Source organism: Panthera onca, chromosome B4 (genome assembly GCF_046562875.1).
Source record: "Panthera onca isolate mPanOnc1 chromosome B4, mPanOnc1 haplotype 2, whole genome shotgun sequence".
In the NCBI taxonomy this organism is placed as follows: domain Eukaryota; kingdom Metazoa; phylum Chordata; class Mammalia; order Carnivora; family Felidae; genus Panthera; species Panthera onca.
This window is the reverse complement of record NC_138345.1, coordinates 34382387-34405503: the sequence shown is the minus strand read 5'-3', so window position 1 is coordinate 34405503 and position 23117 is coordinate 34382387. Positions and strand designations below refer to the sequence as shown.

At 38.1% G+C, this 23117-nt stretch overlaps 1 protein-coding gene across 4 annotated transcripts in view; it reads left to right on the top strand.

Moving 5' to 3' along the window:
* CECR2 (CECR2 histone acetyl-lysine reader) overlaps window positions 1-23117 on the top strand; it is a 180681-nt gene that overhangs the window by 122300 nt on the left and 35264 nt on the right. For 3 of the 4 annotated variants that reach the window (XM_060658930.2, XM_060658928.2, XM_060658927.2), the window contains exons 4-9: window positions 1070-1209; window positions 2142-2246; window positions 4089-4138; window positions 5149-5318; window positions 13020-13103; window positions 22690-22843. In XM_060658930.2, coding sequence (XP_060514913.1) covers window positions 1070-1209; window positions 2142-2246; window positions 4089-4138; window positions 5149-5318; window positions 13020-13103; window positions 22690-22843 — 703 coding nt within the window. The remainder of the gene's footprint in view (window positions 1-1069; window positions 1210-2141; window positions 2247-4088; window positions 4139-5148; window positions 5319-13019; window positions 13104-22689; window positions 22844-23117) is intronic. The other variant, XM_060658929.2, reaches the window with a different exon arrangement.

Here is a 23117-nt window from a genome sequence, read left to right as displayed (position 1 = left end):
TGCAATGACCACTGTAGCCAAGGCAATCCAAGCCATACATTTAGATGACTGTATGTTATTTTGGTTTAATTTCTAGTTTGGTTTTGTCTTTAGGTGGCTGAGTTCCAGCTGACAAAGGAACAGTCAGGCACCTATTTATTCACCCTGTCATCAGCCAAAATTGCAACTAAATTAGCTACTGAATTTTGTTTCCCAAGTTTTAAAATTTGATTTTATTTAATAGAAATATTTATTGAAAGCTACAAAGACTATAACCCACATATTCAAGTGAGTGAGGTTCATCCCTACTATATACATACATTCATACATGTTACAAAAAATGCATTGGAGAAGGAAGATATAATATCTCTTCCCTTCTCCTTATTCTCCTGTTACCTGTTTTGGAAGTCTATCTCAGAGGGAGAGTGTGAGCTACTGCTTTTCACTCATAGGAGGTCAGTTTCTAATCCTGTTCAGTCAGAAATGATTAAATGTGTTGATGACTTCTCATTTCAGCTCTGCTCATGGACTCAGTATAAAATCATTGTGCAATTTAAGTACAGTCTTAGCTGAGGACTCAAGATTTTCAATAGCAGTGGGGAGGCCAAAATAGGTCAGAGCCTGGGGTAAATTGGGAGCTGTATTACTGGATCTCAGCTAGAATAAGAGGTTACTGTAGGTTACGGTGGAGCTGCAATAGAGCTCACGTGGGACAAAGCTTTCACAACATTGGATTCTACTCTGTTATAATTGTCTTTCCTTTTATGGACACACACATAAATAACAGTAAGGCCAAACCAAATATATGTTCATCAGAATTCCTTTTTTGTTGTTTTGTTTTGTTGGTAAAATGGGGGCAGTGATGGGGGTGGGAAACATTTGAAATATTTCCATATCCTGCTCTTCAAAGAAGGTGCCATCTTCCCATTCTATCTGTGTTTCAGATGTCCTGGTTGAACATTACATAAGATGCTTAGGCATTTTAAAATATGAGGTCTATCTGACTATAAATTTGAAACTTCATTTTAGTTTTCCCGTTTTGTTTTGTTTCCTACTTCCCCAAACCTCTTTTCCCTGTTCTTCAACCAAGGGTCTGGATGCAGATAGTCTCCGTGTGGAACCATTGGGTGAAGACAATTCTGGGGCACTCTATTGGTATTTCTATGGAACACGAATGTATAAGGAGGACCCAGTGCAAGGAAAATCCAATGGAGAACTCTCTTTGAGCAGGTATAATCTGTGAGGTCAGGGCTGGGATAGCTACTATACAGAAATGTCATAAAAATTGAATACATCGGAATTCTGCAGCACAAATTTTTTTCTTCTGAAGGAGTCAGATATAACAGCATGTGTATAAAGAGTTGGCAAAGAGTTATTTCATGCAGAAATAAAAACGAATTCATAATGTAGCCTCTGCTATCAGAATGGTGAAAGATACTGTTGTTTGGACTTGAGGTTCCCAAGGAGTCCCACTGCCTTAACATAGACTGCTCTATACAGCAGGTTGCCCATAGTACCACCACATCACTGCAGTGGTTTTCCTGTCATAATCAACTCTTGATAGCTCCTTTTTTCTACTAGAATTAACGATCTGCTTCATCAGCATAGGACCGAAAAGACCTTAAAGAATGCCTGAAATGTACACCTTACTAAATGCTTCCTAAATGAGGAAGGGACCTTGTTTCCATAGTGTCCCAAAATAATGCTACCATCTTACTTTTTTTTTTGTATTAAAAAAAAAATTTTTTTTTTAATGTTTATTTTTTGAGAGAGAGAGCACACGAGCAGGGGAGGGGCAGAGAGAGAGAGGGAGACACAGAATCCAAAACAGGCTCCAGGCTCTGAGCTGTCAGCACAGAGCCCAGAGCGGGGCTCGAACTCCCAAACCGTGAGATCATGACCTGAGCCTAAGCCAGACGCTCAACCAATTGAGCCACCCAGGTGCCCCTTTTGTATTTTTTTAAATGTTTGTTTTTGAGAGAGAGTGAAAGCAGGGGAGGGGCAGAGAGAGAGAGGAAGACACAGAATCTGAAGTGGGCTCCAGGCTCCAAGCTGTCAGCACAGAGCCCAACGCAGGACTTCAACTCAGGAACCCAAGATCATGACTGAGCTGAGTATCAATTCTATTACAGAACATTTTGATTTAATGTGCTATTTCATAGGGAAAGTGAAGGCCAAAAAAGTGTCTTAGCTGTTCCTGGGAAAACCGGAAAAAGAAGAGGAAGACCCCCAAAACGGAAGAAAGTACAGGAGGAGATTATAGTGAGGTAAGACATTCGTGTTAGTCTATGAGGGTCATAAACCCGCACACTAGAAGGGACCTTAATTCACTTGCTCTTTCATCCTTGATTTTCCTTCGTGCCACTGGAAGGATATAGGACTTAGATTATGAAGGCTTGGGTCAGAATCTTCACAAAATTACCAAGTGTACACTAGGGCTTCCCTAGCTGCATGAACTACCCTCTCTAAGCCTATTCTTTTATTGGATAGTAGGTATACTACTAATAATAAGGATTAAATTGAACAGGATAATGAATGTAACAGTATAAATGACTGAAAACCATGCATGACCTACAGAAAGTGCTCAATATGTATTAACTTTGAAAATTGGTTGTGCCACACGTTTTTTTCATAGGAGTGTAGAGCTAAGTTAATTCTGGTTAACTGTTGACTAATAATCAGGATTTAATAGGTTTATATATCCTATATAAGTTTAAGAGTTAATTCTTTCCCTATAAGGAGATTTTAGTAGCAAATATGCTTTATTGTGTTTAGAATACAATTTCCTATGGTAAACTACAGGTAAGAGCTTAATCTTAGCAAGGAAACAGACTGTTACATATGGGAAATTTTGTTTTATACATCGTGATCTTTTAGGAAATTTTACCACGTGAATTTTAATGTAAGAATTTTGAAAATCTGGCCTATACTATATAAATATACTTTCTTTAAGGATCAGCTCTATCATTCTATACCTATGGAAGTTAAGTCATATTCTTAAAAATTCTAATAACAGAGGACAAACCACTTCTTTCCTCTAAATTATAGAACTACTAAATAACCTAAATGCTTGAAGTAGGCCAGATTTCTCTTTGTTGCTTATTAACTACTAAGAAGTATTTATTTCTAGGAATCATTATGAATATAAATCAGTCAGAATTCGATTTTTTTTTTTTTTTTTAACTTAAGAATCAGTGTTCCACTTTCCAAGAATTTGATTACAAAGCATAGCTTTCCTCTATGGGTTTTGTGAGAGATGTTTTATAATCATGTTGTATACACATGGCGTCCATTTCAGAATTTTGTTAGCAATCTAGACTTTCTTATAGATTCAGGATGCTATGTTATACCTATCTCCATTTCCCTGTTCAATACCAACAATTAAGGTATCTTACTATGAGGATTTTAGAATCATTTTAACATCATATGTGGACTTGTGCTACCCTCTGCTGGTGATTTTATTCTTTAGAGCTCTGTATGCAGGATAGTATTTGTATATTTTTAAATTAAATAAAATTTAAAATTCAGTTCCTCAGTCATACCAGCTACATTTCAAGTACCCAGTAGCCACATATGGCTCATGGCTACCATACTGGACAGTGACAAGACAGAACATTTTCATCCTCACAGAAAGTTCTATAGAGCAGCACTGCTATAGATAATTGAAAACAAACAGAAGGCCACAGAGAGTGACCTACATGATTCAGGGGTACAAATGATGATGATACTTAACACTATTTCACTGAACGCTTCTGTATTTAATAATTTAATCTCCAACATCCCTGTGATGTAGGCATTATTTATAGCCTATTTTAAGGAAAGTTAATTAACTTTCCTGAGGTCACATGGTAAGAGGCAAGCCTTGAATGGGGACAGTCTGATTTTAGAACCTGCGTTCTTAACCTCTACCTTGCTTTTCTTCAGTATAGCCCTGATCAGGGAGGAAGACACTAGAATCCCTATTGTTTAGGGCAGGGCAGATGGGTAGGCATTTAACCGGTAACACTTAACTCCTCTGTTTGACTTCCAAAAAAATGTTTTAAAACCTAATATTTTGCTGTGCATATCATTGTGCAATTTAATTGGTGCCTCCTTTCCCTGTGTTTCAGTGAAAAACAGGAAGAAAACTCCTTGGCATCCGAGCCACAGACAAGAAATGGTAATGACTTTTGTTGGAGTTTAGAAAAGATTGGGGCACCTGAGTGGTAGCTCATTCGGTTAAGCATCTGACTCTTGATTTCAGCTCAGATCACCATCCCAGGGTTGTGGGATCCAGCCCCATGTCAGGCTCCACACTGAACATAGAGCCTGCTTAGGAGTGTCTCTCTCTCTCTCTCTCTCTCTCTGTCTCTCTCTCTCTCTCTCTCTCTGTCTCTCTCTCTGTCTCTCTGCCTCTGTCTCTGTCTCTATACCCCCCCTTTCCCTCCCCACCCCATGCATGCCTGTCTCCCGCACTCATGCTCTCTTGCTAAGATATAAAAATAACTAGAAAGGATTAAGTAAATATGATTGATTTATATTATGATGACAACTCTTTTTCCAGAGCCATGCAAAGCAATTAAGCTTATTGCAGCAGCCTTCTAACTGGTTTCTTTGCCCTTCTTCAGTTCTCTCTTCCTCACACTTACCTGTGCCTATCTCTCCATCTGATGGATAACTTCAGATCTTCACTTGTGCTTTCTAACCTGGGCACAGTGTAATGGGCACATTACATTTGGATAAATGAGCAACTTGTCAAAGACCTATCTTTTTAATGTAAAATGCTATGTAAGGGATTATATTGGATTCCTAACCAGATTTCAGTTCCGTAATCCAAATTGCCTAAAACTGGGAGTGGGAGAGGAATATCAATTTATATACAGTATGTCAACATAAATGAAACAGGAAGACTGCAGAGGATCAAATCAGAACCTTTTGAATAGAAAAGTAAGTATATTTAAGCATTTCTATTAAAATCTGTAATTACGACGGTCACAATACTTTTAGGTGTAAATAGTAACATGAAAATCAAAATTATACGTTATCAACTTTTTAAAATTAATACCCTTTTTTTTTTAAATGTTTTTTATTTCCTGGTTTTGTTCATACCCGGGGGAGAATGAAATTGAGAATAAACAGAAAAAAGGTCCTAGTGGTATCTATCTAATGAACCTATCCTTTCTTTTTTAGGGTCCCAAGGGCCAGGTCAAGGCACCTGGTGGCTCCTGTGCCAAACAGAAGAAGAATGGAGACAGGTCACTGAGAGTTTTCGGGAGAGAACCTCTCTTCGAGAACGGCAGCTCTATAAGCTCCTCAGCGAGGACTTCTTGCCTGAGATCTGCAACATGATTGCCCAAAAGGTATGCAAACCGGTGGTTCCTCCTCTTCTTTAGTAGCTATAAAACTGATTTATTTAAGGATGATTCATTAAGTTTTGAATACATTTCTAGTGTCTCCTGGAAGTGGTACAAGCCCTTCACTTTGATCTGGAATGTTAAAAAGGGACCTCATGCCACCCACTCTCCTTCACTGTGGATCATCCAGTATTCTCCTTAGCCCCACAAAATCCTCAGTGACTCCCATTCCATAGTACTTAGGATGGCTTTTCACAGTTTAGAACCAACTTTCCTTCTGTAACATTCCTCAGAAAATGTTCCCCAAGCCCCCAGGTGTATCTTCTATCAGCCTGTGCATACTTCTGTATATATATGCTGCTTTTTTGGGGGGGGGGGGGTGGTGGGCAGAAACTCTCTCTCTTCCAGTAAGCAGCAAGTTCTGAAGGGTATTTGTCTTTGTAGCTCCAGGGCCACTCTGCCAGCTCCACATGTGTGATGCTTTTTCTGGTTTTATGTTATAGTTCCATAAATCACACTTTCTATATTTTCATGCATATACACCCTCATGTATGCCTTTTTTTTTAATGTTTATTTTTAAGAGAGACAGAACTGGAGTGGGGGAGGGGCAGAGAGAGGGGGAAACACAGAATCTGAAGCAGGCTCCAGGATCCGAGCTGTCAGCACAGAGCCTGATGCAGAGCTTGAACCCACGGACTGTGAGATCATGACCTGAGCCAAAGTAAGACGCGCAACCAACTGAGCCACCCAGGTGCCCTGTCTTTTCTCAAGCATCTTTCTCCTTCTCCTTCCCTGCCTATTTGAATACTACTCTCCGTAAGATCTCCCGTGTCTCCCAATTTTAGGATTTTCTCCCTTATGTTTTTTTTTTTTCTTTTAATGTTTATGTATTTTTGAGAGACAGCGAGCAGGGGTGGGGGAGGGGCAGAGAGAGAGGGAGACAGAGGATCCGAAGCAGGCTCTGTGCTGTCATCGCAAAGCCTGACACAGGGCTCGAACCCACAAATCATGAGATCATGACCTGAGCTGAAGTCATATGCTCAACTGACTGAACCACCCAGCCGCCCCTACCTAACACATTTTGTCATGACTTAATTCTGTTTTGAGTTGTTTAAGCTTTGTTTAGATTAGGCACCATATCTTACTGTTTTAAACCCCATAACACCTAATGTAAAGCCTTTTCCATGGTGGATGCTCAAGAGTCATTGACTTTGCTTATTTCATTGCAATAATTCTAATACTTCTGACTGTTGCACATGTTCATAAAAGTCAGAAAATTTTGACCACCTGCCACTGAAATCTGAAGAGAAAGAATAAATTAATTGCTGTAGCACCTCCAGAGAAAAACAGAAGGAGAAATATATTAATTTGTTGTGAATCCAGTGGTATTTCTAACTTTTCTAAGTAGGTTGGTGCTTTAAAAGGAAAATTGTAGAAAGTCACCATTCTTATTAGAGATCTTATAGAGTGCTTCAATAATTACATTTTAATGGATGAGCAAAAGAAGAATCTCCATTTCCTCATCACCATACTTAATTCCATATACTATAATTATACTTAGGTTTGTGACCTGCTACCCACTGTGACAATTTTTCCAGGAATTGAAACACATAATCTGATTTTTTTTTTTTTTAAGTTTATTTTTTTTTTGAGAGAGAGAGCACTTGTGAGAGCAAGTGATCGAGGAGCAGAGAGAGAGAGATTGAATCCCAAGCAAGCTTTGCACTCGGCGCAGAGCCCAACATGGAGCTCAATCTCACGATCTTGAAATCGTGACCTGAGCCAAAATCAAGAATGGGAAGCTTAACCAACTGGGCTACCCAAGCACCCTTAATCTAATTTTCTTAAAGTAACTATTATGTGGAGATGGCTTTATAACTTTACGTGACTTTATATATAACGATGACACATTAAATCATCAATAAGGCATATGACTACTCTGCTTAATCCTTCTTTTGTAATTTTTGCCTTTTTTTTTTTAAAGTAATCTCTAGGGGCACCTGGGTGGCTGAGTCGGTTAAGCGTCCGACTTTGGCTCAGGTCATGATCTCATGGTTTGTGAGTTTGAGCCCCACGTCGGGCTCTGTGTTGACAGCTTGGAGTCTGGAGCCTGCTTCAGATTCTGTGTCTCATTCTCTCTCTGCCCTTCCCCCACTTGTGCTCTGTCTCTCTCTCTTTCAAAAATAAGTGAATGTAATCTCTACATCCATTGTGTTCAATCCCTTGACCCCAAGATCAGCAGTCACACGTTCTACCAACTGAGCCAGCCAGGTGCTCTTATAATTTCTGCTTTTTTACTGCAGTATTCAACCTATGATTTTTTTGAATAGATGAACTAAGAAAAAAAACTTACAAGCATAAAACTGATGGTTTTGATGGGAAAAATTTCAAAAGTTATTCTTTGCAAGAGAAGAAAAATTTTTAAAATAAGATAAACATGAATTATAATTCTCAAGAAACATGAAATTACAAGCCAAATAATAACAACAGATTTGGTATTTTGAAAGGCGTATAGTGCTATAAATTAGCAAACCTTAGTAAAATAGGGTATTAATTACAAAAACAAGAGAATCTAAATTGTGCAGTAGAAAAATCTAAGGGGCACCTGGGTGGCTCAGTCTATTAAGTGTCCGACTTAACTCAGGTCATGATCTTGCGGTTCGTGAGTTCAAGCCGCATGTCGGGTTCTGTGCTGATAGCTCAGAGCCTGGAGCCTGCTTCAGATTCTGTGTCTCCCTCTCTCTCTGTCGCTTCCCTGCTTCCCTGCTCTCTCTGTGTTTATCTCTCTCAAAAATTTAAAAATTTTAAAAATGAAGAGAAAAATCTTAGCAGTTCAGTAATTAGGGGAAAAGAGTTATCACAAAGGGATCCCATCAAAAACTCCAGAATCAGGGGCGCCTGGGTGGCACAGTCGGTTAAGCATCCGACTTCAGCTCAGATCATGATCTCGTGGTTTGTGAGTTCGAGCCCTGCTTCAGGCTCTGTGCTGACAGCTCAGAGCCTGGAGCCTGCTTCGGATTCTGTGTCTCCCCTTCTGTCTGCCCCCGTCCCCTGCTCGTGCTCTGTCTCTGTTTCTCAATAATAAATAAACATTTTTAAAAATTAAAAACAAAAAACAAAAAAAAACTCCAGAATCACTTGAATGTATTCACAGGTAAATTTTTCTAAACCCTTAAAAAAAGATAACTTCTAAACATTTCAAAAATGAAGAAAGAAATGGGTAGCTACCCTTGTTCATTCAGATACAGATATCTTAGATTCCTATTCTTCATATAAACACACCCTCTTCATTCAGTAATATAAATGTCAAGTCCTTAATACTAACAAATAAAAGCCATCCTTCACCAAAAGAATAATAATTCTTTTGTTCCTAATAATCCCTAGGTTCTATTAATTGGTAACATTGTCTTGGAAGTTTTATCTAGTATAATGATACAAACAAGAGTCAGAGGCAAAACATTTTGCCTGGAGGAATATGATGAATCTGCTTAGAAGTCTGTTAATTAGAAGTTAGTAATAGTGCTGGGTAACTAGACTTTCTGCATCAGAATCACCTTGCACACTTATTAAAAGCTCAGATTCTTGCCAGTATACCACTCCCAACTCCTATCAGAATTGTTAGAGGTGTTATCTGTTAATATGCAGTTGTAGAAGCTCTCAGGTGATTATTAGGCATACTGATATTTAAAGATTGCTGAAAAAATCCCATTTACAGTAGCAACAAAACAAATTTTGCTGTGAAACTAACTTGAGTTGTACATAGTTGATAAGAAAGAAAAAGCTACAGAACTGTTAGTAGATACATATTTTTTAAATCTCATGTAAATATATTAAGATCTCTGTTCCTAGAAGGAAAGATTTTTTTTTAAGTTTATTTATTTATTTTGAGAGAGACAGCACGAGTGGGGAAGAGACAGAGAGAGAATCCCAAGCAGGCTCTGCACTGTCAGCACGGAGCCCAACATAGAGCTCGAATCCACGAAACCGTGAGATCATGACCTGAGCCAAAACTGAGAGTTGGACACTTAACCAACTCAGCCACACAGGCGCCATGGAAAGATGCTTAGATATCAATATTCACCAAGATAAATTGAGATTTATTATAGCCTTAGCCAAATCCGAAGATAATAAAATTTTTTCTCCAAAATAACAGGTGGATAAAAAGTATTGTAAAATAGGAGTGTTAGAAGAGGTAGATGACAATGATATGTATTATCACTTAAATCAGCATATTGGAAGCATTCTGAAGGGGCCTTCATGTAACAGACATGCTTATCATAAATGATTTACTCAAAGCAGTACAAATGTACCAATCTTCACGGTCTTTGCTGAACTTGGCATTTAGCAATTTTTTTTTAACGTTTATTTAGTTTTGAAAGAGAGCGTGAGAGACAGAGTGAATGGGGGTGGGGCAGAGCGAGGGGTACAGAGGATCCGAGGCAGGCTCTGAGCTGACAGCAGCAAGCCCTATGTGGGACTTGAACTCATGAACTGTGAAATCATGACCTGAGCCAAAGTTGGATTCTCAACAGACCTAGCCACTCAGGTGCCTTGGCATTTAGCATTTAAGACATATGTTCAGGGGCGCCTGGGTGGCGCAGTCGGTTAAGCGTCCGGCTTCAGCCGGGTCACGATCTCGCGGTCCGTGAGTTCGAGCCCCGCGTCAGGCTCTGGGCTGATGGCTCCGAGCCTGGAGCCTGTTTCCGATTCTGTGTCTCCCTCTCTCTCTGCCCCTCCCCCGTTCATGCTCTGTCTCTCTCTGTCCCAAAAATAAATAAAAAACGTTAAAAAAAAAAAAAAAAAGACATATGTTCATCAACATTTGTAATATTTTTACAAATGTGTTTGTGTTTATTGTACTTGTTACAGTAATTACACAAATATTATGAAGTCAATAAAATATGAGCATAAAAATTTCTTTGAAAATTTTCCATTAAAAAAAAATCATTGAATATGAGTTGCTTTAAAAACTTGACTCTCTAGGGGCGCTTGGGTGGCTCAGTCAGTTAAGGGTCTGACTTCAGCTCAGGTCATGATCTCCAGTTTGTGGGTTTGAGCCCCGCATCAGGCTCTGTGCTGACAGCTCAAAGCCTGAAGCCTGCTTTGGATTCTGTATCTCTCTCTCTCTGCTCCTCCCCTGCTCACTCTCTCTCTCTCAAAAAACAAATAATAAACATTTCTTTAAAAAGTTGACTCTCAAGGCAGTGCACCTAGCTGGCTCAATCAGGAGAGCATGTGACTCTTAATCTCGGGGCTGTGAGTTCAAGCCCCATGTTGGGTGTAGAGTTTACTTTAAAAGTAAAAAATAAAAAGCTTAATTCTCAAATTAGAGCAAAGCAGTAAAAGATTGAATAGGACAAAAATCATTAAAATGATAAGGTTTCTGCATTTGGATTACAAATCCAATCTCTTTAACATCTCACTTTCACTTAAACAGAACTGGTAGGGCAGATAATGGCTTAAGAGGTTAATTTATATGACTGACTCATAGGAAACCCTCTCAATGGGGTACTGCATCATATGATTGGTGAATGGCAGTACATTTATACATTAAGTAAAATACATGCTTGAAGTATATACATTTTTAAAATTCCTTGCTTTAACTATGTTACCCTACCACTACCCATCCTAATTATATTGGCCAAGAGAGTTTTTTTTTTTTTTTTTGTAATAATGAAAAATGCCAGTGATTCAAATGTGACATTTGAAACATATTATCAGTAGAACATAATGTGGTGCTCACAGATACACCCATTATATATAAAATACAGTTTGGGAACACCTGGGTGGTACAGCTCTGTTGGTTAAGCATCCAACTCTTGATTTCAGCTCAGGTCATCATCTCAGTATGTAAAAGCACAAAACAGCTAGGACAGTGGACAGAGGGTTAATATGGCATAGCAGGAGTCAAGAGCTTTTCTTTCAAACTTCATTGAATAATGGTGCTTCCCTTTTCTAGTTATCCCTTTGGATAAGTTACTTGATATCTCTAAATTTTTATTTTTTGTTAGTAAAATGAAAGCTCTAACTTCACAGAAGTTTCTATGGGAATTAAGCAAAAGAAACCACATCAGTGTACCTGGCATAGTACACAGCTACCAGTAGGTACTTGGTCCTATCCATTGTTCATGGTTGTAGATAATTGGTGAGAAACCTTGTTAGAAAACTAAATCTTACCAAAATAAATGCAAGTGTGAAGAAAGTTAAAACAGATTAAATAAATAGCTCTCTAAATGTTGAAATAATAAAAGAATCAGTAAGCTTTTTTTGACCATATAAAAGTTAAGCTTTTATGGTAAGGTTTAAATAAAAGATCTAAGCTAGTAAAAGTATTTGTTACTAATATTACAGGCAGTAATATTTAAACAGCTTATAAACATTAGGTCTTTAACAAATGAATAGACTTAGAGTATAGATAATTCACACAAAAGAGTAAAGTTGTAGGAAAACAAGTTCATCTTCTTTATCAAGACTACCATTTCCACATTAGTAACTTTTGTCTGATTTGGCAAAGTTTGGAGTCAAGTTGATATTAGCCGCTATTGCTACTAGCATGGTAAACTTGTACAATCCCTTCGAAAGAGAATTCCATGGTAAATTTTCACATTTACTTAAAATTGAAGAGCTCTTCCTCTTGGGGTCTTTAAGCTTGTAAAGGAGTCGCTCATAGGCATATTTGAGGAAACTGCTGTGGTAGCTTTTGTGAAAAAGAAGGTCGTGACACTTTGACGGTTAGATTACATTTGTACTGAGGACTGGTCATTCTCCTAACAGGAAAGCTTTCTAAAGCTTCTTTTTAAATCTACCACAATTGCTTTGCAGTATGTTTGCATTGTATAGACCACACCTTTTTGTCACTGACTTTTTTTCTACCCTTTGTGCCTTTACCTCATTGATTCTTCAAGTTTCAAGACTTTGGATTAAGTGGTACTGGAACCAAACCTGGGTAATGCTGATACTGATACTGAAGCCACAAAATTACTCATCTTAACTGCAAAGCCTTTGCTTACCACCTCAATATAGGTTACATTGGCGAAGCTATGGGGCTCATTCCACAAAAATTCCAAAACTTATGCTGACCTTAGGTAAATACCTAGCGTTAGTTAAGTTTCAAAACTCCTTTCTTGAAATGTCCTATAGTGATTGCTTTCAAGCTTTTAAATTTTGTCAAGTCTAATCTTCTCAGGCAAGCTCTCTGATTTCTGGTCCCTGAGTCTTTTTCCCCACTTCTGTCTTGCTACTTTGGTTCTCAGCTGAGGCAGCCACCCTCACTTCTCACTGCTGCCACTGAGCTGCCTTTTAGGGGAGTTCTGCCTCCATCTGCTCGTAATGCCTCCTTTCAGAGCCATTCCCTTCAGTGAAAAGTGGTAAAACATGGCTTTCTCTTAATAATTTGCAACAAAATATTTTTTTAGTGTTTAAATAGTTAAAAGAGTTTCTTGCCAGTGATAAATATTGATAGAGGAGACACTTGGTGTCTGTAAGTTTTTTGCTTTTTTTTTTCTTTTAAGAAAATAAACTGGCTTGGTACCTTATGGAATTGAATAGTCATTTTATTGACTGTCCAAAGGATACCTTTGGCTCTTACTTAGGTAAAGCCATAACCCATGTGCCTTAAAGGCCACTCTAATCCTGGCAGCAGCAGTAGCAGTAGCTGAGAACACCCTAATCTGTCTTTTCCTTTCTTTTCCTCACTTCTAACTATAGGGAAAGCGTCCACAGCGCACAAAGGCAGAATTGCAACCTAGGTGGATGTCTGACCACCTGTCCGTCAAATCCATCAAGCAAGAGGTGAGTGTGTATGAGAGTAGAGAGGAGTTTTTAAGTGTTCAAAAAGATTGTTCCATTTTTATTTCAGGTACTCCTTTTATTCCTACTTTTTAATTTACCTTTACCTCAATTTCTAAATCTCAGACTTTTATGGAGCATTCTTATACATGAGATGCACTTTTAGAAAAAGAAGACATTAAAAAGTAAGATATGACATTGCACTCTTTTGGATCTTAACAGTTAATTTCCAGTGATGATAAACATATCCATATCTAATATAGGTGAGAATGATAAGCACTATAATAGATATCTATGTAGTAGAAGTTCATGACTGCAAAAATGGAAAAAATTAGTGGTGGGCAAAGAAAGGGGAGTTGAGGCAAGCAGAACTATACTTCACCTGAACCTTGGAGAATGACTAAGATTTTGATGGTGGATAGTGGGGGCAGAAGAGTAATACACAAGAGTAATATAAACAAAGCACAGAGGCATGATGATATATAAATGTGGTAAAAGAACAGTACATATTTGGATGTGTCTGGCATATAAGATGTGTTGTTGTATATAGTGGAAGAAAATGCCAGAACGATGAAATTTTTGAGTCTCCGGACTCTCAAGCTTATATTTTCAATAGACAGGCAGTAGTTAGTGAGGTTATGTCATTAGAGCTTTGTTTTAGGAAGCTACCTTTCTGGTCACACCATGATAAATGATTTTTTAAGGAAACACTGGAAAGTAAGAAATCCGTTAGCAGTATACTTCCAGCAGGAAAGAATAGTGGAATCTCTGCTATTGAAAATGTAGGTCTAAAATGGAGGAAATGAGGGGTACTTGGGTGGCTCAGTCGGTTAAGTGTCTGACTTCGGCTCAGGTTGTGATCTCACAGTTTGTGAGTTCGAGCCCTGTGTTGGGCTTGTGCTGACAGCTCAGAGCCTGGAGCCTGCTTCAGATTTTGTGTCTCCCTGTCTCTCTGTCCCTCCTTCTCTCTCTTCTCTCTTCTCTCAAAAATAGATAAACATTTAAAATAATAAATAAAATGGAGGAAATGGTGGAGGTCGGGGAGTGGCAGGAGAGGGTCATTAGTGCATGAGGGTCATTAGTATCATGGTATTTGTTGTTTTGAAAAATATGACAGTGAAAGAAAACAAATTGTGAAAAAGTAAAGAGGAAGCAGGGTTGAGGAGAGCTTGTGGAGTTTTCATTTTTTTAAATTGAGATGTAGCATGGACATGAAAGATGTCCATGAATGAGAAAGAGACTGCATGTAGCTGACTCTGGTAAGGTGAAGTGCCTGCGAAGCAGGGCCTTGCCATGGAGTTTCTCCCGTTTCTCCTAAGTTAAAAACACAAACTTTGATGGGGCAGGAAAACGTTAGGAGTTCACATTGGATGTTCATCTATCCTCTGAAGGTGAGAGTGGAGATCTAATGAAGACACAATATTTAGGTCAACAACTAATGTATTAAAAAAAGGGTTTCCCCACATCCAGAAGCCGACTATGTTTGGGCATTTTCATTTTGTACCATAGTTTAGGGTAGTTAAATGACTTCAGCAGCACACGTATAGGAAGGGACAAAATTGATACTCACATTTACTGAGATTTAAAAATTGTCAAGGTGGTAAAGGAATGTGAGGCCAAAGGAACTTGATTGCAGGTGATGATATATTTGATGCTGGAAGTCCAATAGGAGAGTGGAATTCAGGGAGAGACAGTCATAATGAAAGCACCCAGCAAGTGATTTCCCTAGATCCCCCTTCCCAGTCTGTGAAGGTTATATAGAAGGTGCCTTGTACTCACGGCCCTCGATCCTCTGAAACCTCCATTTCCTCACTCTTCTTTTACCAGAGGTTTTTCTTTGTTGCTAATTTCAATCTCAAATCCAGACTCTGTGCTGGGCAGTTCTTACAGTCTCTGTACTTTTTAACTTTTTAATGCCTTTTAGCATTATGTTTTGTTGAATATCACATAGTTTAGTGGTCTTAGAAAGTATGGAGCTTCTTACTACCTCAAAGTAATGTTTTCATGACTTAAATTCAGGTGACAGCATAATTTGTTTTACAGAGATCTTATCATTAACTAAATACATTCTACCTTGAGCCTAAAAAAAGGAAAAAATTAATTTATAAATTTTTACTTAAATATATTTGCATTTAACCTTTATTTCTGTTTTTGAGTTCATAGACATGTTCTTGCCAGTTGATAAACTGCCCAACTTTTAATGATTGGCAATTCTGTCATGACTGACTTCAGTCTCCCCAGTCTCTTCTTTCCTATAGCATCATTAGTTTCGGAATGGCCTTTAGTAATTGGTATCCAGCCATAGTTCTCAAATGGTTTTCTAGCTCCTTTTGTTTTGTTGTGTCCTCTCCACTTTCTTCAATACCTTAAGAGTTAACACCTCTTTGAAAGTTCTCTTTCCTATTTTCTGTTCATTGTCCCTGTACTGAGTCCTAAATGCCTTAATGTACATTTCACATTACATAGTAATCTGAATACAGACCTAAAAGTTTTTCATGGCTGTAAGCAAAGCTTAGCTTCAGATACTAAAATTTCTTCTTTTAGTTATTTTTTGTAGTGTTCTTTTTTTTCTGTTTTCTTTAGTTTTAGATGTAACTAACCATGGAATTGTAGAGCTCCTGAATATCTGTTCCGGTACCCAATGTCCTAGAGAAAACGTTAGATGTGTTATGAGTTTTGTGCTTTTGTTTAAGCAGCAGAGAATCATCAGGCCATTAAAACCTTTTAGGCAGCATGTCTGATCTATATTGGTTACCTAGGAGTCCAATCTTTTTGCCTCAAAAAGTCTTTTAATTGTGACTCCTGGGGAAAATATTAGCGAAGGGAGATAGTCTTTCTAAACTCTGAGATTAGGGCTGCATTGGTTATTTTTGTCAGGACACTCTGGACATTACTCTTACTAGAGACCTCTTTGTGGTGGTATGGTCTCAAGTGTGCTACTAAAGGTGGCAAGGGTGCCAGGGTATCTGATAACCTGCCCTGGGTGAGGGGGGAGCACGGAAGGGGAGTTTAGGCACTGCTTCAACCGGATTCTATTTATAATACCACTTTAGAGGATTTCAAAGTGGTGTCTCTAATTAGCTTCTCATTAAAATCCCCCCTTGATTCTAGCAGGTCTCTTATCTATAAAACATTTAAAAAATAAAGTAATAAAGAATTTAGATAACCCCCCATTTATACAACTGACCACTTACAAAGGAAAAACTAATGCAGTGTCAAACAGCATAAGAATTTTTTTAACTGTTCAGGTTTTTTTTGTTTTGTTTTTGTTCCTTTGGTTGTACTTGCTCTTTAAACTCTTAGTGTTTAAACTATTAAAAATTAAAACATTACTAAAAGTGTCTCCAGGCAGTGAGTCCGATCCTTCAGTGGTATTTTCATTAATATTTGCTTTAGCTTGGGGTGGTGTACTGCTGGAAATGAGAACAAAAATTTTTAATTTTTTTAATGTTTATTTATTTTTGAGAGAGAGACATGGAGTGTGAGCAGGGGAGGGGCAGAGAGAGAGGGAGACACAGAATCCAAAACAGGCTCCAGGCTCTGACCTGTCAGCACAGTGCCTGATGCCGGCTCGAAATTCAGGAACGGCAAGATCATGACCTGAGCGGAAGTCAAGACACTTAACCAACTGAGCCAGCCAGGCACCCCAAGAACAGAAGTTTTAAAACAGATTCTTGGTACATAGCATGGATTTTTTTTTCAGATTTGTATGATGCAATTTGTATAAAATAATAATTGTTGAGAATTCATATCAGATAAGAACTGCTGAAATTATAGCACATGATGAAACAAAGCCACACACCAATTTACATTCCCACCAACAGTGCATGAGGGTTTCCTTTTTCTCTGCATCCTTGCCAACACTTGTTATTTCTTGTCTTTTTAATGATAGCCATTCTAACAGGTTTCGTGAAGTAATAACATCTCATTGTGGTTTTGATTTTCATTTCCCTGATGATTAGGAATGTTTCATGTACCTGTTGACTTTCTGTGTCTTTTCTTTGGAAAAATGTTCAGGTTCTCTGCTCATTTTTTTTTTTTAATTTTTTAATGTTTATTTATTTTTGAGAGAGACAGAGACAGAATGCAAGTGGGTTAGGGGCAGAGAGAGGGAGACACAGAATCTGAAGCAGGCTCCAGGCTCTGAGCTGTCAGCACAGAGCCCGATGTGGGGCTCGAACCCACAGAGCTATGAGATCATGACCTGAGCCAAAGTCAGGCGCTCAACTGACTGAGCCACTCAGGCGCCCCTCTGCTCATTTTTTTTAAGAAGAAAAAGATTGGGGTTTTTTTTTGCTATTGAATTGTCTAATAAGCTTTTTTAATATGCTACAAATTTAAGTTACTCAACTGTTGTATCTTACATGCTTAGCATAAATATTAATTCATTGAAAACACAACTGAAGAGATACATACTGTGTAATTCCAATCATATGACATATTCAGAGCAAGTAAATCCACAGAGACAGAGCAGATCAGTGGTTGCCAGGTGCTGCAGGATTGGGGAGTAAGGACTGGCTGGCTGATGGGTTCAGTGTTTTCTTTTGGGGTACTAAAAATATTTTGCAACCTAATGTAGGTAGTGGTTACATAACATAGTGAATGTACTAAATACCACTGAGTTATACACTTCACAATTGTTAATTTTATGTGAATTTCACTTTGATTTTTAACAAAAACTTATTGAGAGTAAGTTTTACATAGTTTTTAAATGATGTAGGGCCTCTGATTTAGCAGAAAATTTTTTACATCTGTAATTATCCCAAACTTTGGGATTCCTGCTTCATTGTTACCAAAATAACTTAAACTATTTATAATCAATTTTTAGTACCTCATCTTAAAAAATCTACAAGTTCTGGGGTACCTGTGTGGTTCTGTCAATTAAGCATCTCACTTCAGCTCAGGTCATCATCTGGCCTTTTGTGAGTTCAAGCCCCACATCTGGCTTGCTGCTGTCAGTGCAGAGCCCACTTCAGATCTCCCCCCGCCCCCACCACCACCACCACTCTCCTGCTCCTGTGCACCAGCTCTCATTTACAAAATAAACATTTAAAAAAAAATTTTTCTTAAGTAAAAAATCTACATGTTCTAACCTTTGGGTACTTTAACATATTTTAATTTTTGACTTTTAACAGGGATCATATAGAGGGAGTAAAAAGTCAATAAAAATTAGATCATTTCAGAATATGTAATACTAGTTCATTCCCCCAGTTTACTTGGGAAGGAGTTATTTTAAATCCAGAAGAATTTACCTGCTCTTCTAGAAAACTTGGGGGACTACATTAAAAGACTATAGTACTCTAACAATTCACAAATCGTCAGTACTACACTTTTACCTATTTGCTTCAGGCCCTTTCTCTAGGCATTTATTACAAAACTGGCATATTTTTTTTTAATGTTTGTTTAATTTTGAGAGAGAGAGAGAGAGAGAAACCGAACTCAAGTGGGGAAGGGGCAGACAGAGAGGAAGACAGAGTCTGAAGCAGGCTCCAGGCTCTGAGCTGTCAGGACAAAGCCCAACAAGGGACTTAAACTCATGAACCGCAACATCGTGACCTGAGCTGAAGTTGGACCCTTAACCGACTGAGCCACCCAGGGACCCCTAGCGTTCTTGATTTTTATATCCAAACTATCCTCCAAACCACCTGTGCTCCAATAAGTTGATAGCATTCACTTTACCACATTTTTACAAATGTATCACCTTTTATCATCCTTCACTATTTTGTAAGTGAAAATGCTATTTTAGGAGAAGATATTTGCAAACAACACATCAAATAAAGGATTTTAGCATCCAAAATCTATAAAGAACTTATCAGACTCAACACCCAGAAAATAAATAACCCAGTGAAGAAATGGGCAAAAGACATGAATAGACACTTCTCCAAAGAAGACTTCCAGAAGGCCAACTAACACATGAAAAGATTCTCAACATCACTCATCATCAGGGAAATACAAATCAAAACCAGAGTGAGATACCACCTCACACCTGTCAGAATGGCTAACATTAACAACTCAGGCAACAACAGATGTTGGCAAGGATGCAGAGAAAAAGTATCTATTCTGCCCTGCTGATGGTAATGCAAACTGGTGCAGCCACTCTGAAAGACAGTATGGAGGTTCCTCAGATAATTACAAATAGAACTACCCTATGGCCCAGCAATTGCACTACTCGATATTTATCCAAGGGATACAGATATGCTGTTTTGAAGGGGCACATGCACCCCGATGTTTATAGCAGCACTATCAACAATAGCCAAAGTATGGAAAGAGCCCAAATGTCCATCGATGGATGAATGGATAAAGAAGATGTGGTATATATATACAATGGAGTATTACTCGGCAATCAAAAATAATGAGATCTTGCCATTTACAACTACGTGGATGGAACTAAGAGGGTATTATGCTAAGTGAAATTAGTCAGAGAAGGACAAATATCATAGGACTTTAAGAGACAAAACAGATGAACATAAGTGAAGGGAAGCAAAAATAATATAAAAACAGGGAGGGGGACAAAACGTAAGAGACTCTTATTTATGGAGACCAAACAGGTTGCTGGAGGGGTTGTGTGAGGGGGGGGGGGGGTGGGCTAAATGGGTAAGGAGCATTAAGGAATCTACTCCTGAAATCATTGTTGTACTATATGCTAACTAACTTGGATGTAAATTTAGAGAAAGAAATTAATTAAAATATGAAAAAAAAAGAAAAGGCTGTTTTACTTTTCTTTTTGATCATGGATGTGGTTTATATATCTCTTCTGAATTTGATATTCATGTTCCATTTGTTTTGTGGGGGGCTATTGTTAATTGATTTGTAAGGTATCTTTACATAGTAAGAATAATACTTTGTTGGGGTGCTTCGGTAGCTCAGTTGGTTAAGTGTCTGTCTGACTTCAGGTGATGATCTGCCTGTTCAGGTGTTCAAGCCCCACATCAGGCTCTTAGCCCCACATAGGCTCTTAGCTATCAGGCTCTTAGCTCTTAGTCTGCTTCGGATCCTCTGCTTCCCTCTCTGTGCGTCCCCTCTCTTAAAAATAAATAAACATTACAGGAGTCTGGGTGGCTCAATCGGTTGGGTGTCTGACTTCAGTTAAGGTCACCATCTCGCAGTTGGTGAGTTCAAGCCTTGCATCAGGCTCTGTGCTGACAGTTCAGAGCCTGGAGCCTGCTTCAGATTCTGTGTCTGCCTCCCTCCCACTGTGCACTCTCTCTGTCTCTCTCCCTCTCTCTCTCTCTCTCTCTCTCTCAAAAATAAATAAACATTAAGGAAAAATATTTAAATAAATAAATATTTTTTTAAAAACAATAATATGATCACCTGGGTGGCTTAGTCAGTTAGGCGTCCAACTTCGGCTCAGGTCATGATCTCACAGTTCGTGAGTTCAGAACCCTTTGTCAGGCTCTGTGCTGACAGCTCAGAGCCTGGTGCCTGCTTCAGATTCTGTGTCTTTCTCTACCCCTCCCTCGCTTGTGCTCTGTCTCTCTCTCTCTCAAAAATAAATAAACATTAAAAAAAAATTTTTTTAAGAATAATCATATTTGTTGCAAAAAGAATTTTATAGATATTCTTTTGGTTAATTAAATAATTAACTATTTTTCACCCCTTCCATCGTCTTCAAACATGAAACACCTCCCATGTTTATTTACAGATGATTCTTATGTGACTTAATGCTTCCATTCATAAGTCATTAGCTTGAATTGCTTTAGTCCCTAATAAAATGCTGACCCTAATTAATATCCCCTTGTGCTGGTTGAAGGAAGAATATTTCACATGTTCTCACCTGCTATCCTTTGGCAAGGAGAAGCAGAATACACACATACGTTATATAGAAACCACTACAGTTTTATTCAAGTGAAATAATTCCTTTGACCAGGCTTAGTTTTCCTCTCCTCCACTTCTTCCATCCTATCAGTTGTTAGGGGTATCTGTTCCGTTATAACTTCTCAGCTGGGTTGCAATAATTAAGGACTTGGGGGAGGGGGGGCAGCTACTTGTGTAATGGAGAGAAGGTGCTTAACTAGCATTTAGCAGACAATGGCTAGATTAGCATTCTTCAGAAGAATGTCCCTTAATGTCAGTAGCATCGCCATTTCAGAAAAAATATCTAGTGTATCTCAACTACTTGCTCTGGTCATAGGATAAAGATTTTAGGAAACTTCCTTTAGTTTTACAATGTTAGGTGTGATAATGGTTATTTTGTTTTTCGGTTTGTTTGGGTGTTTTGGGTTTGTTTTTTGGGCTTTTTTTTTTTTTTTCCATATCCATCTCTCCTTTCTCATTCATTTTAGATTTTTACCTTGTAGGTAACAAACTTAGGCTCATAGAATTTGAAAGGTCAAGTGACTTAGGGAAGGTCTACTATCTAGGCAAGAGCACTTCTGAATTCTGAGTCAAATGAGAATCTGAACTTGGTTTCAAAGACCATAAAGAAAATAATAGAAAATTTTAATCAGAGCACTTTCAGTGTTCAGTGGAGACTTATAAGTGACTTGTAAAGGTCAATATGCATTTGTCTCTTTTCTCCCTTCTTTAAAAAGGGCACTGGTGTAAGGTCTATGGTATAAAACTTTTTGAAAATGCATCCAGTACAGCAGATTCCTTAGGTCTTCTTACTACCAAAAAGATGTGTGATGAAAAGCTTCACATTCCTGATTAAGGTTTCCTTAAAATGGAATAGTTAATGTTATCTTTTCTATGAGGGTATTGTGAATTCTCCCTTTGTTGATACTGGATTCATTTTTCTGTCTCTGCAATTCTATATACAGGGAACAGTTACTCTTAAATAAAAATTTTTCTTAAAAGTTCTAGCTTTCACATCACAAAAGGCAAAGGAAGAATTGAAAATAAACAATTTCAGCCCTAGCCTCACTATTCTGGTTTACAGAATGGCTTGGAACTAGTTATATTGGAAAATATGCAGAGTAAAACTTTCATGCATTATGATGGTAATGGTCCTATTTTCCCTTATCTTTTGTTAGATTTCGTAGATAATCACTTTCCCAGTTACCATCTGAAATGTTTATATTGTTTGTATGAAAAACAAGGGAAGATGATAGCCAATCTGAGTGATTTTATGAATTTCTGTACAGTTGCCTCTAGGTATCTTAAGGCAAAATGGTAGCTCCTTCTACCAAACTCTTAATTTTATTCATTGTTTTGTTTGTAAAGTATTAAAGTTAAGGGTTTTAAAGTCATGCACCCTGAAATCGTGACCCTATGTTCTTCTTTTTTGAAGTTTATTTAGATGAGAGTACTTTTTAAGATGTCACTTTTCTCAAATAGTAAATCTGTAAGAGTGGTGTCTCCAAACTGCCTCAGTTTCTTTTCTCCGGTCCAGCATATTCATAGCATTATCTCCTAAAATGTAGATTGTCGACACCAACGCGTTTACCTTGGTTTAAATTGCCATTGTGTTTTAATGTTCATCCATATATTTATTCTATAGATAAGATCAACTTGTGGGTATAAGCTCCCTACCTAATATTATTTATTAAATAAATTGAATTCAGTAAAACTTGAATCTTAGAGCAGAGAACTGATCTTACATGATTGTGTATTGACTCTATCTATACACTTTATTGGCTCTTTCCAGGAGACCCCTGTGCTTACCAGAATAGAAAAACAGAAGCGCAAAGAGGAGGAGGAAGAACGTCAGATTCTCCTAGCAGTGCAGAAGAAGGAGCAGGAGCAGATGTTAAAGGAAGAGAGGAAACGAGAGTTGGAGGAAAAGGTCAAGGCAGTGGAAGGTACGTAGGTTCTGCACAGTACATGGGGTATGGGAATAACCCTCCTCTGGCAATTTCTATTAAATATCTTGTTAACTGTGCTGTGTCTTGAATCCAGTCTTCTTACATTTGCTTTCCTTCTACAGCACTTGTATTTGTCATTCTTGGTTTTCCTTTCAGTCTCGTGCTCCTTCCTCTCATCTATATACATTCCTCATAGAAAACAGTACTAAAGTATTGATGACAAGTTTCACAGAAATAACTAAACACAATTGAAATGCGCTAAAGAAAAGTC